This window comes from Alligator sinensis, unplaced genomic scaffold (assembly GCF_000455745.1).
Source record: "Alligator sinensis unplaced genomic scaffold, ASM45574v1 scaffold264_1, whole genome shotgun sequence".
Classification (NCBI taxonomy): domain Eukaryota; kingdom Metazoa; phylum Chordata; order Crocodylia; family Alligatoridae; genus Alligator; species Alligator sinensis.
In genome coordinates, this window is record NW_005841831.1 from 3,593,257 (window position 1) to 3,602,195 (window position 8,939).

General features: G+C 56.8%; 2 protein-coding genes across 2 annotated transcripts in view; one reads left to right on the top strand and one right to left on the bottom strand.

Moving 5' to 3' along the window:
* PSD (pleckstrin and Sec7 domain containing) overlaps positions 1-4,659 on the top strand; it is a 72,654-nt gene extending 67,995 nt beyond the window's left edge. The window contains exons 16-18 of the mRNA XM_006014796.2: positions 1,929-2,073; positions 2,978-3,121; positions 3,895-4,659. Coding sequence (XP_006014858.2) covers positions 1,929-2,073; positions 2,978-3,121; positions 3,895-4,137 — 532 coding nt within the window. The 3' untranslated portion in view covers positions 4,138-4,659. The remainder of the gene's footprint in view (positions 1-1,928; positions 2,074-2,977; positions 3,122-3,894) is intronic.
* Positions 4,660-5,836: 1,177 nt separating this feature from the next.
* Positions 5,837-8,939, bottom strand: part of NFKB2 (nuclear factor kappa B subunit 2) — an 11,491-nt gene continuing 8,388 nt past the window's right edge. The window contains exons 17-21 of the mRNA XM_014524241.2: positions 8,170-8,420; positions 7,337-7,406; positions 7,034-7,206; positions 6,841-6,952; positions 5,837-6,746 (exon numbers count right to left, since the gene is read on the bottom strand). Of these exons, the coding sequence (XP_014379727.1) occupies positions 6,607-6,746; positions 6,841-6,952; positions 7,034-7,206; positions 7,337-7,406; positions 8,170-8,420 (746 nt within the window). The 3' untranslated portion in view covers positions 5,837-6,606. The remainder of the gene's footprint in view (positions 6,747-6,840; positions 6,953-7,033; positions 7,207-7,336; positions 7,407-8,169; positions 8,421-8,939) is intronic.

Here is an 8,939-nt window from a genome sequence, read left to right on the forward strand (position 1 = left end):
CTACCCCCGGTGTCGCGCTTAAATGGGTCCCCCCGGAAACGAGGCCCCGTTTTTTGGTTCCTACCCCCGGTGTCGCCTAATTTTTTAACGAGAATGGGGTGAGAGACGGTGTCGAAGGCCTTCCTAAAGTCCAGAAACACTACATCCACCACGACACCTGCGTCTAAGGATTTTGTGACCTGGTTGTAGAAGGCCACCAGGTTGGTCTGACAGGACCTGCCTCTAATGAACCCATGTTGGTTGCCCCTAAGCATACACTCCCCTGCTTGCCCCTCGCAGATGTGCACCTGGATAATTTTCTCAAAGAGCTTCCCCAGGACCGAGGTAAGACTAACAGGCCTATAATTTCCTGAGTCGTCCTTCCTCCCTTTTTTGAAAATGAGGACCATATTGGCCCTTTTCCAGTCCTCTGGCACCACACCAGAGCACCACGAGTGGTCGTAAAGCCGTGCCAGGGGTCCCACAATGACCTCTGCTAATTCCCTCAGCACTCTGGGGTGGAGATTGTCAGGAGCTACTGATTTGAACACATCAAGTCCCACCAGAAGTTCTCTGACTAGGTTCTCTCTGACCCTGGGCCTGGCTGTCTCTCCCCTGGGACCATCGGGGATCCCAGTGGGCTGGATGACCTGGTCCCTGCTCAGAAAAATTGAAGCAGAGAAATTGTTAAATAGGTTAGCTTTGTCATCTGGTGAGACCACCAGATTTCCAAGCATGTCCTGCAGAAGCCCCACGTTACCCGGTACCTTCTTTTTGCCCCCTATGTATTTCAAAAAGGACTTCTTGTTATCCTTGATCTGGGTTGCCAGTCCCAGTTCCATCTCTGCCTTGGCCTTCCTGATCGCCCCCCTGCAGCCACGAGCAACCGAGGTATAGTCCCCCCTGGTGATGGCCCCTCCCTTCCATTGGGTGTACGCCTCCTTCTTAGCTTTGAGACGTTCCTGGATGCTTTATGAGAGCCATGGGGGCTTTTGAGCACTCTTGCCCCCTTTGATCCGTGTTGGGATTGCCACCCTTTGGGCTTGGAGGATCGTCTTCTTCAGGAACGACCACTCTTCTTGGACTCCCAACTCGCCTCCCCCACTAGTCTCCTTAACTCAATGAAATCTGCCCTCCTGAAGTCCAGGGCTGCTGCCTTGCTGCAGGCCTTTGCCACTCTACACTGGATGGTGAATTCCAGCAGGCGATGATCGCTATCACCCAGGTGGTCAAGCACCCACAGTCCCCTCACCAGGTCATCGCTTGTGGCCAGGACCAGGTCCAACAAGGCATTTTCCCTGGTGGGGCTGTGCACCTACTGGGTTAGATGGAGGTCCTGTAACACGGCTAGGAACCTACGTGAGCGGTCAGGCCCGGCTGACTGCTCTTCCCAGCAGATGTCCAGATAGTTTAGGTCACCCATGATGACCACGTCCTTTAACTGCCTCCGTGAGCTGACCTGAGAATTCCCGGTCTAGCTCTTCTCCCTGGTTGGGTGGTCTGTAGTAGACCCCCACTGTTAAGTCCCTTTCCCCTGACCCCCTTGTATTCTGGCAGTTGTGTGGCTGCAGCTCCAGTCAGGTTCCTCTGGGGGTAGGTTGGTTATGAACTCACTTGCCACCTCATGGAACTGACTGTAATGGCACCTGGGGTAGACGGCTACCTCCACAGACCTGGTTGTGTCTGTGCTAGACGCTGGCGTACCTCTACTATAAAGTACTTACTTTGGTGTGGGCATGTCCTGTATCCAGACCTTGGGCATGCCATTTGCTGTTGCTGTGGAGAGGGGAGGAATGCCAACCTGGATGGAGCAGTGGTTTCTTTCTAGAGTCACTCCACCTGGCACCTCCAGCCATGGCCCATGCACAGGGGGCAATGGTTAGCGCCATCCAAGGTGGGAGGATGCCGCTGCTTGCGGCCCCTCTCAGCGCTTCAACATTTTTCCGCAGGAACCCGGAACAGATGCATTCCTGGATCACACGCATCAACGTGGTGGCAGCCATGTTCTCAGCACCCCCATTTCCGGCAGCCATTGGGTCCCAGAAGAAGTTCAGCCGGCCACTGCTGCCCAGCTCCTGCACCAGGCTCTCCCAGGTAGAACTTCAGGCATTTGTTTCACTGTGCTTGGTGGCAGGGGAGGGAGCCCAAGGCTTGTGGTTGGCACTGCCAGATGTTATAAGATACTGATGGGCTCGTACTAATGCTGCAGTGACCTGAGATACCTTGGAGGGGAGCCAGCAGCACAGCAGTGGTGAAACTCAGCACTACTGAATGCAGAGGAGGAAGTGCCTAAACAAGAGGCCTTACAGTCCTGAATGCCACTAGGGGCTGGAAAGCTAACACACCGCCCCGGAGAGAGGGCTCTGGAGTAGGACAGGGACAAATTCAGATAGAACATGAGTACTAAGCTATGGAGCATGGCTGCCAGGATGCCCTGGGTAGCACTGGTCCCACTCCTTATGGCCCTTTGAACAGGGAGTCTGTTCAAGGACTGGTTTGCCATACGAGGGGGCTCTGTAGGATCCTGTGCAGCATGGAGAAGTGGGAGTGTGAGGGTGCTTCTCCCTGTGTCACACACAACCCAAGGGATGGTCATGGTGGTAAATAGGGGAACTTGCAGACAGACTGAAGGACATGAAATCGCCCATCTTCAGTGCAAGAACTGATCCACTGGGAGTCAGGGGGAACCTCCCCTGAGGCAGGTTACACCGTATGGGTTCTGGCATCAGATGCCACAGGCAGGATCCCACACCTCAGCCCTGAGCCTGCATGGCAAGCACAAGGGGTGTAGCTGGGTTGCAGGTTTAAAGGGCCCAGCAGCAGCTCCAGGCACTGGGTGGGAGAGGCAGCAGAGGGGTGGAGAGATGGACCCTGGCCTTGGGAGTGGCTGAGGCACTGCCCTGGAAAGCATAGTGCATGCTGGGCTAGCACTGGGCATAGCTAGCTGACTTGGGTGAGCATGGGAGGGTAGCACTAATGGAGCACTGCCCTTCCCCAGGAGGAGCAGGTAAAGAACCACGAGGCCAAGTTCAAGGCGATGTCCGCAGAGCTGGTGGAACATCGCTCCTCACTGCCCGAGAAGAAGGTAAAGGGCAAGGAGTACGAGGAGCTGAAGCAGCGGGAGGAATACTTGGAGTTTGAGGTGAGCCCTGTCCATCCAGCCCCTGCCTGCACTGCTACTGCTCTGGGCCTCTCCCTGAGCTGCCCTCTGCACCCAGTGCTGGCGAGTTACCAGTCAGTAGGAAGTAGGAGTAGGAAACATGGGAAATAGCTCCATAACCAGGGTGATTACCCCACGCTGTTGGAGAAATGCCTTCAGAGCCCCTGAGGGAGCTCTACCACACCAGGGGAGGTTCCTGCTGGCTGCAGCACCCCTGACATGCAGTGATTGCTCCTTGCCATAACAGCTGTCTAGTGCACGAGCTCTGCAGGGCAGAGCTGGGGGCCTTCCTCCTTCTCCCAGTGCAATAGCCTAATTGACAGCAGTGTGCTAAAAGCTGGGGGGGCGGGGCAGGGAGGACCCCAGGCAGGGGTGTCTGGGCCTGGGACCTCCCAGTGGAATTGATCTGGTTCCTCCCAGCACTTAACAGGCCTTGCAATAGGGTGAGCCACTGAGTGAGATGAACAGACACTTAGTACAGGGCTGAGCTACAGTCTTCTTCCTAGCTGGTGCTGCCAGCCAGCACAGATTGGAGTCCCCAGTGCTCTGGCTGTCAATCTCCCCCAAGAGGGCAGTGCTTAACACCATAACTCAGGCCCTGCAGCACTATAGTCCCTGGCCAGGCTGCACCGAGCAGCCTCCAGGTTCTGCTTCAGGGGACTGGTAGGAACAGTTTGCAACCTGTGCAGCAGGGCTGGGCATGCCACTGCCTCTTGTATCCAGCAAATTAGATGTCTCATTTTGTGTCCCTGCAGAAATCGCGCTATGGCACCTATGCCATGCTGCTGCGTGCCAAGCTGAAAGCTGGCTCTGATGACCTGGCGGCCTTTGAGTCCACACTGTTTGACACAGCAGTGGGGGAGGAGGACAACCTCAAGAAATCCTGCTCCAGCCCCTCACTCCATGTGGAGCCAGCCAGCATGGGCCCCAAGGTGAAACGCAACATCTCGGAGCGTGGCGGCACCCGTCAGTCCACCAACCATCCACAGAAATCGTAGGGGCAAGGGCAGCAAGCTGCACATTCCTGTTCCAGCCCTACATGCTGGGAGGCCATGCCCACACCAGCCCAAACCTGCATGACTTCATCCTTGGCGGGCACAAGCCATGGGGGCTGATTGCGCTCACCCTGCCACCAGCACCAGTGGAAGGAGCCCCAACACATCAGCATGGAAACAGTTCCCTCCACTGAGGCTCATGGGAAACATCGACGCAGTGCAGTAGCAGCAGGGGAACCATCTCCATACCTGCAGACTTCCTAGCAAGACCTACCCCCTTCTCCTGGACCTGGGTGCAGGTTCCCTGAGAGCAGAGTGATGGGGCTAGATTATACGGTGGCTGCCCTACGCTAGGCGGGCCCTGTGAGCTGCCCACCAGACTCTAGGGCAGACGGGATTGTGGGTAGAGACCCCAATGGGGGCCAGTTAATGCATCAGTGCTGCAGCCCTGGTCATGCCAGCTGGAAGCTGCTTTTTTGTTTCCTGCCAGCTGGGCCAGCCAGGCCATCCACATCCTGGCCATGGCCCCTTGCTCCTCCACCCTGCCCATTTCTTACTGTTTTGAATGGTTTTTGTGATACAGTTTTGCACTTTTTAGTACCTGAATGAGCTGAACTACGTGAAGTTTTTTGGGGGTGATTTTGATGATTTTTTTGGGAACTGTGAAAAAGAATTATTTCTTAGAAGCATTGCATTTTTTGGACAGTTTTTAATCAGGGCCCTGGGCTGAGGCCCCAGCCCTGCCCACAGAAGCCCTGGCACTCATCTGTTTTCTATGTCACACACAAGGGGCAGCTCGTTTGGTGCAGACTCCTCCCTGCTCCTGCACTACATGCCATCTTGCAGCCTCACACGAGCCTGTGGTCTGAGCAGCAGCCACATAGCAAGGGGAGCTTGCTTCCAGCCAAATGACAAAGCCATAACGAAGGGGCCTGGCTGCAGCCCATTGAGGGGCTAGCTCCATTCACCCTTTAGAACACAGATGCAGAGGTGCAGGCAGCTTCAACTGCTGTCTAGAGCCTCAGCAGCAGTGGTTGAGAGGGCAGGTGATGGGCTGGTGCACGTGAGGTACCTGGTCTTTTCCTGGTAAGTGGGGAGGTTGTGAATGGGGTTAATTCCCAGCCACTGGTTAGGCTGGAGCAACTAACAAGGAGGGGAAACACACAGCTGCAGGTGCTGTCTTCCCCCTCTGTATAGCTTCCTCCTTCCTTGATCTTCCCCTTTCTGAAAGGGCTCTGAGGCAGCAGTCAGGTCCTGGCAGCTGGATCCAGCCCCTGCCTCCTTGGGTCCTGGCACAAGCATTCAGAGGAATGTGTATTGTAACCTGGGGCAGGAGTTGCACATACCTGACACCAGGCTTGGCCTGGGTCCTCTCTCTTCTCCCAAGGTAATAGGACTGCTGCATGGGCTGAAGCCAAGGCCCCCCTCTCCACCCAGTGCTGCCCTGGCACTCAGTGCAAGGGGTCTACTTGCAGCACAACAACACCCAGCACTTGTGACTGGGCAGCAGACCCAGCATGAAAGGCAGTAGGCTTGGAGTAGAAGGGGCAGCATGCCCACAGGGTCCTCAGTGAATGGCAGCAGTTCATGCAGGCAGCCTTCCACACAGCTGCCACCCCTTCCCACCCCCCCTGCAGGAGGGCTGGGCTGGGAGGGAAGGGGGAGAGTGGTGTGCTGCTTTTAGCCATAGGGACCTTGCTGGCTCCAGTACTGACTCGGTGAATGTGTCAAACTTTTTATTCTGCACTCTTTTGAGTCTATTGCAAAAAAAAAATCCATCCTTGAGCAAATGGCTCAGGGTGAAAACTTTGTACAGCTTCTTCCATCAGGTACTGAAGTAAAACCTGCTCTCAAGATCTTGCCATGGGTGTGATTTTTCTACTGTCCTCTGCTCCCAGAGGGGTGGATACACAGGCTGAGACAGCAGCTAGTCTTAGGGGCTGTGACTGGCAGCACTTTGAATTGAACAAAGCGTCAGTTACCCTGGCAGCAGGCCAGAGCAATCTGGTGTGGGTTACCCAGTATGCTGTGGGCAGAGTCCAGGTGTAGTGCTCTGTGCTGGGAGGAGAAGAGCACCAGGAGAATGGCGAGTGTTCAGCCTGCAGGGCCAGATCATGGTGGGAGTTGGGGCCTGTAACCATCCCTGCTGCAGACCCTGTGCAGCAGGCAGCTCTGGGGCCCTCTGCCTAGGGAGGATGCTGGAGACACCAAGTGCAGAAGCAGTAGGAAGAGTGGCCCTTTATTCACCTGGAACCAAACTAGGGACCATTAAATAAGAGCAGAGCAGGGGCTGGGCTGTAGGCTCCAACCAAGTCCAAAGCAGGGCAGCTGGGGCCCAGTATGGGCAGCTAGCCCTGGGCCCAAAGGCACTTGTATTTGATCCACTGCAGGTGCAAGAGCCTCTGGCAGCTCCTCCCTCCCCAAATGTCATTCACAGCTGGGCTCCCTAGCACAGGGGATGTGCCCAGTGGTTCAGTGCACCTGCTGCTGTTGGCTGTGGGCGAGTGAGCTTGGCAGCTCGGCAGAGGCTGGTGGGCACTGTTTGGGGGTTAGGCCTGACGATTGCTCCTCATCCACCGACTGGCTCCCATAGGCACTGTCCTCCTTGAGCTCTGCATGGCAGGGAGACACCATGGTGAGCCCCAAGGCACAGGTGAGGCATCTGCCCAATCCCCCTCTCCCTGCAAGCTCAGCCCTGGCTCTTACCTGTGCTCTGCAGCTTGTTGTATGTCTCAGCCTTACGCAACATCCTCACGCCCTCGCTGAGCCCCATGGAATCCAGTGCTTCCAGCAAGCTGCTCAGACTGCCACCGGAGAGCTGAAGAGAAAGCAACAGTGAGAGGGGCTCGTGAGGGAGCAGTGAAAGGGCTGGGAAGGGCACCCTAGGGAGAGGACTGACCTCGTAGCTGAGCAGGAGGCTCCTGCTGGGGGAGGATGTGTCCTTGAATGTCTCCACCAGGCTGCAGAGCCCCAGCCTCTTGGCCAGCTCAGTCCAGTCCGAGCCCCCACGATCCTGATTCAGTAGCTGCTCCAGTCCCTGCAGGATCTCGCTGTCAAGGGACAGGATGTTCCCTGGGTAGGAGAAATGTGTCAGCAGGCAGGATCTGGCCCTATCCCCTCCCCATCAGTGAGACCAAGGGAGATGGACTGGCCTGGGCATGGCATCTGTGGTGAGGCCCCAGGTGGGGCTGGACCCACTCACCTGGCCTGGATACCGCAGGCAGCTCTGACTCTGGGCCCTGTTTTGTGGCACGCAGCAAGATCTCCCGCACCTAGAGGACAGGAGCACACTAGAGTCAAATAAGCAGTGGCCACTGCATGCCCTACCCCTGCCCAGGTAGCATGGCAAGACTAAGGCCTCCCCACAGCCAGGCCAAAGGCTACAGTCAAGAGCCTGGCCTGAAGAGGCAAGCCGGCAGCAGGCAATGACACCTGCTCCAGAGCCACCCATACTGACCCCAGGGGCTGCAGCACAGACAGCACATGCTCTCCTCCCCCACCAAGCACCTTGCTCAGCCTATGGGGGCCCTAACTCCCAGTGGCGGTTGGGCAGGGGCAAGGTAAAGGAGGCTGCATATCTATTATGTAACAAGAGTGTCTCCCAGACTGGAGGAGGAAGAGGCACTGCCTGCAGGGCAGGACCAGCCTGGCTGTGGGCGAGGAATAGGCTGCAGGCAGAGAACAAGCTGCTCCTCAGTTAGCCAGTCCTCAGCTGTGCCCTGGCTGGCTCTGGCTCCACCTGTAGCAGGCTCTCCTGGCAGGAGTGCACTGATGCCTTCCCTCACCATGTCCTGTCACTGACCACAGCAGCTACATACATGTCTTGTTGCTGTTGTGTTCATGGGATGCTGCATTTGGAGCCACCCACACTACCAGGGCACCAAGGGCACCCGTGACCCTCTACCAGGCATCAGTCTCTAATGCCTGCCTGTGAGGACAGTGCCACAGGCCATGCCACAGCAAACACCCTGTCCCCTCCAACCTCCTGCTCTGGAAACTCAGATTCCCACTGCTTTAACCCCTTGCCATCTGCACCTTCTGACTCCGGGTTAAGTCGAGCGGTGTGTGTCCCCGGCGCAGCTTTGCCCCACTGGCACCAGCCTCCTTGCTCCTCTTCCCAGCAGTAACACCAAGGTCCATGTCATCCAGATCCTGCAGCATGTCTGCCTCTCCCAGCTCCATGTGCCCCTCCTGCTCCTCAGGGTCTGTGTCCACATCACTGCTTGCTTCGGAGGAGGAGGGACTGGGACTCACTGGCTCATCATTCTCGCACAGAACATCTGCTCCTGGGGAAGAGAGGAAGTGTCAAAGGAGTTAGAGCACTGGGAGCAGGACTGCAAGTAGCTCCCACCCTTCCCCTGCCACCTCACAGCCCCAGGTCTGCACTCTCTTCCAGCTGGCAGAGAGCAGGAATCTGGTGCAGCAAGGACCATGTGCTGTCCCCATCCTGAACAGCTGCCCTTTGCCACTCTCCCTGTGGGACCAGACCTGGCTAAGTAGTGCAGCTCAGCTATCCCAGCTAAACCACTGACCTAACTCAGGGAGGGAGGCTACTGCCTGGCCCCAGGCCTGTCACTCCAGGCTCCAAAATCAACCCTACCTACACAGCATACATGGCCTCCAGCCCCAGTCCAGACCCCGACATCCCCCAGTGGAGTCCTCTTTCCCACCTGCACACTCACCAGTCCCAAAGAGGCCCAGATACCCTTTCCCATTGTCCAGGCTACAAGCAGGGAACCAGCCCCTTCCCTAGGAGGGTTCACTGGCACCTGGCTAGCACAGCTTTGGCTGCACAATGCCTGAGG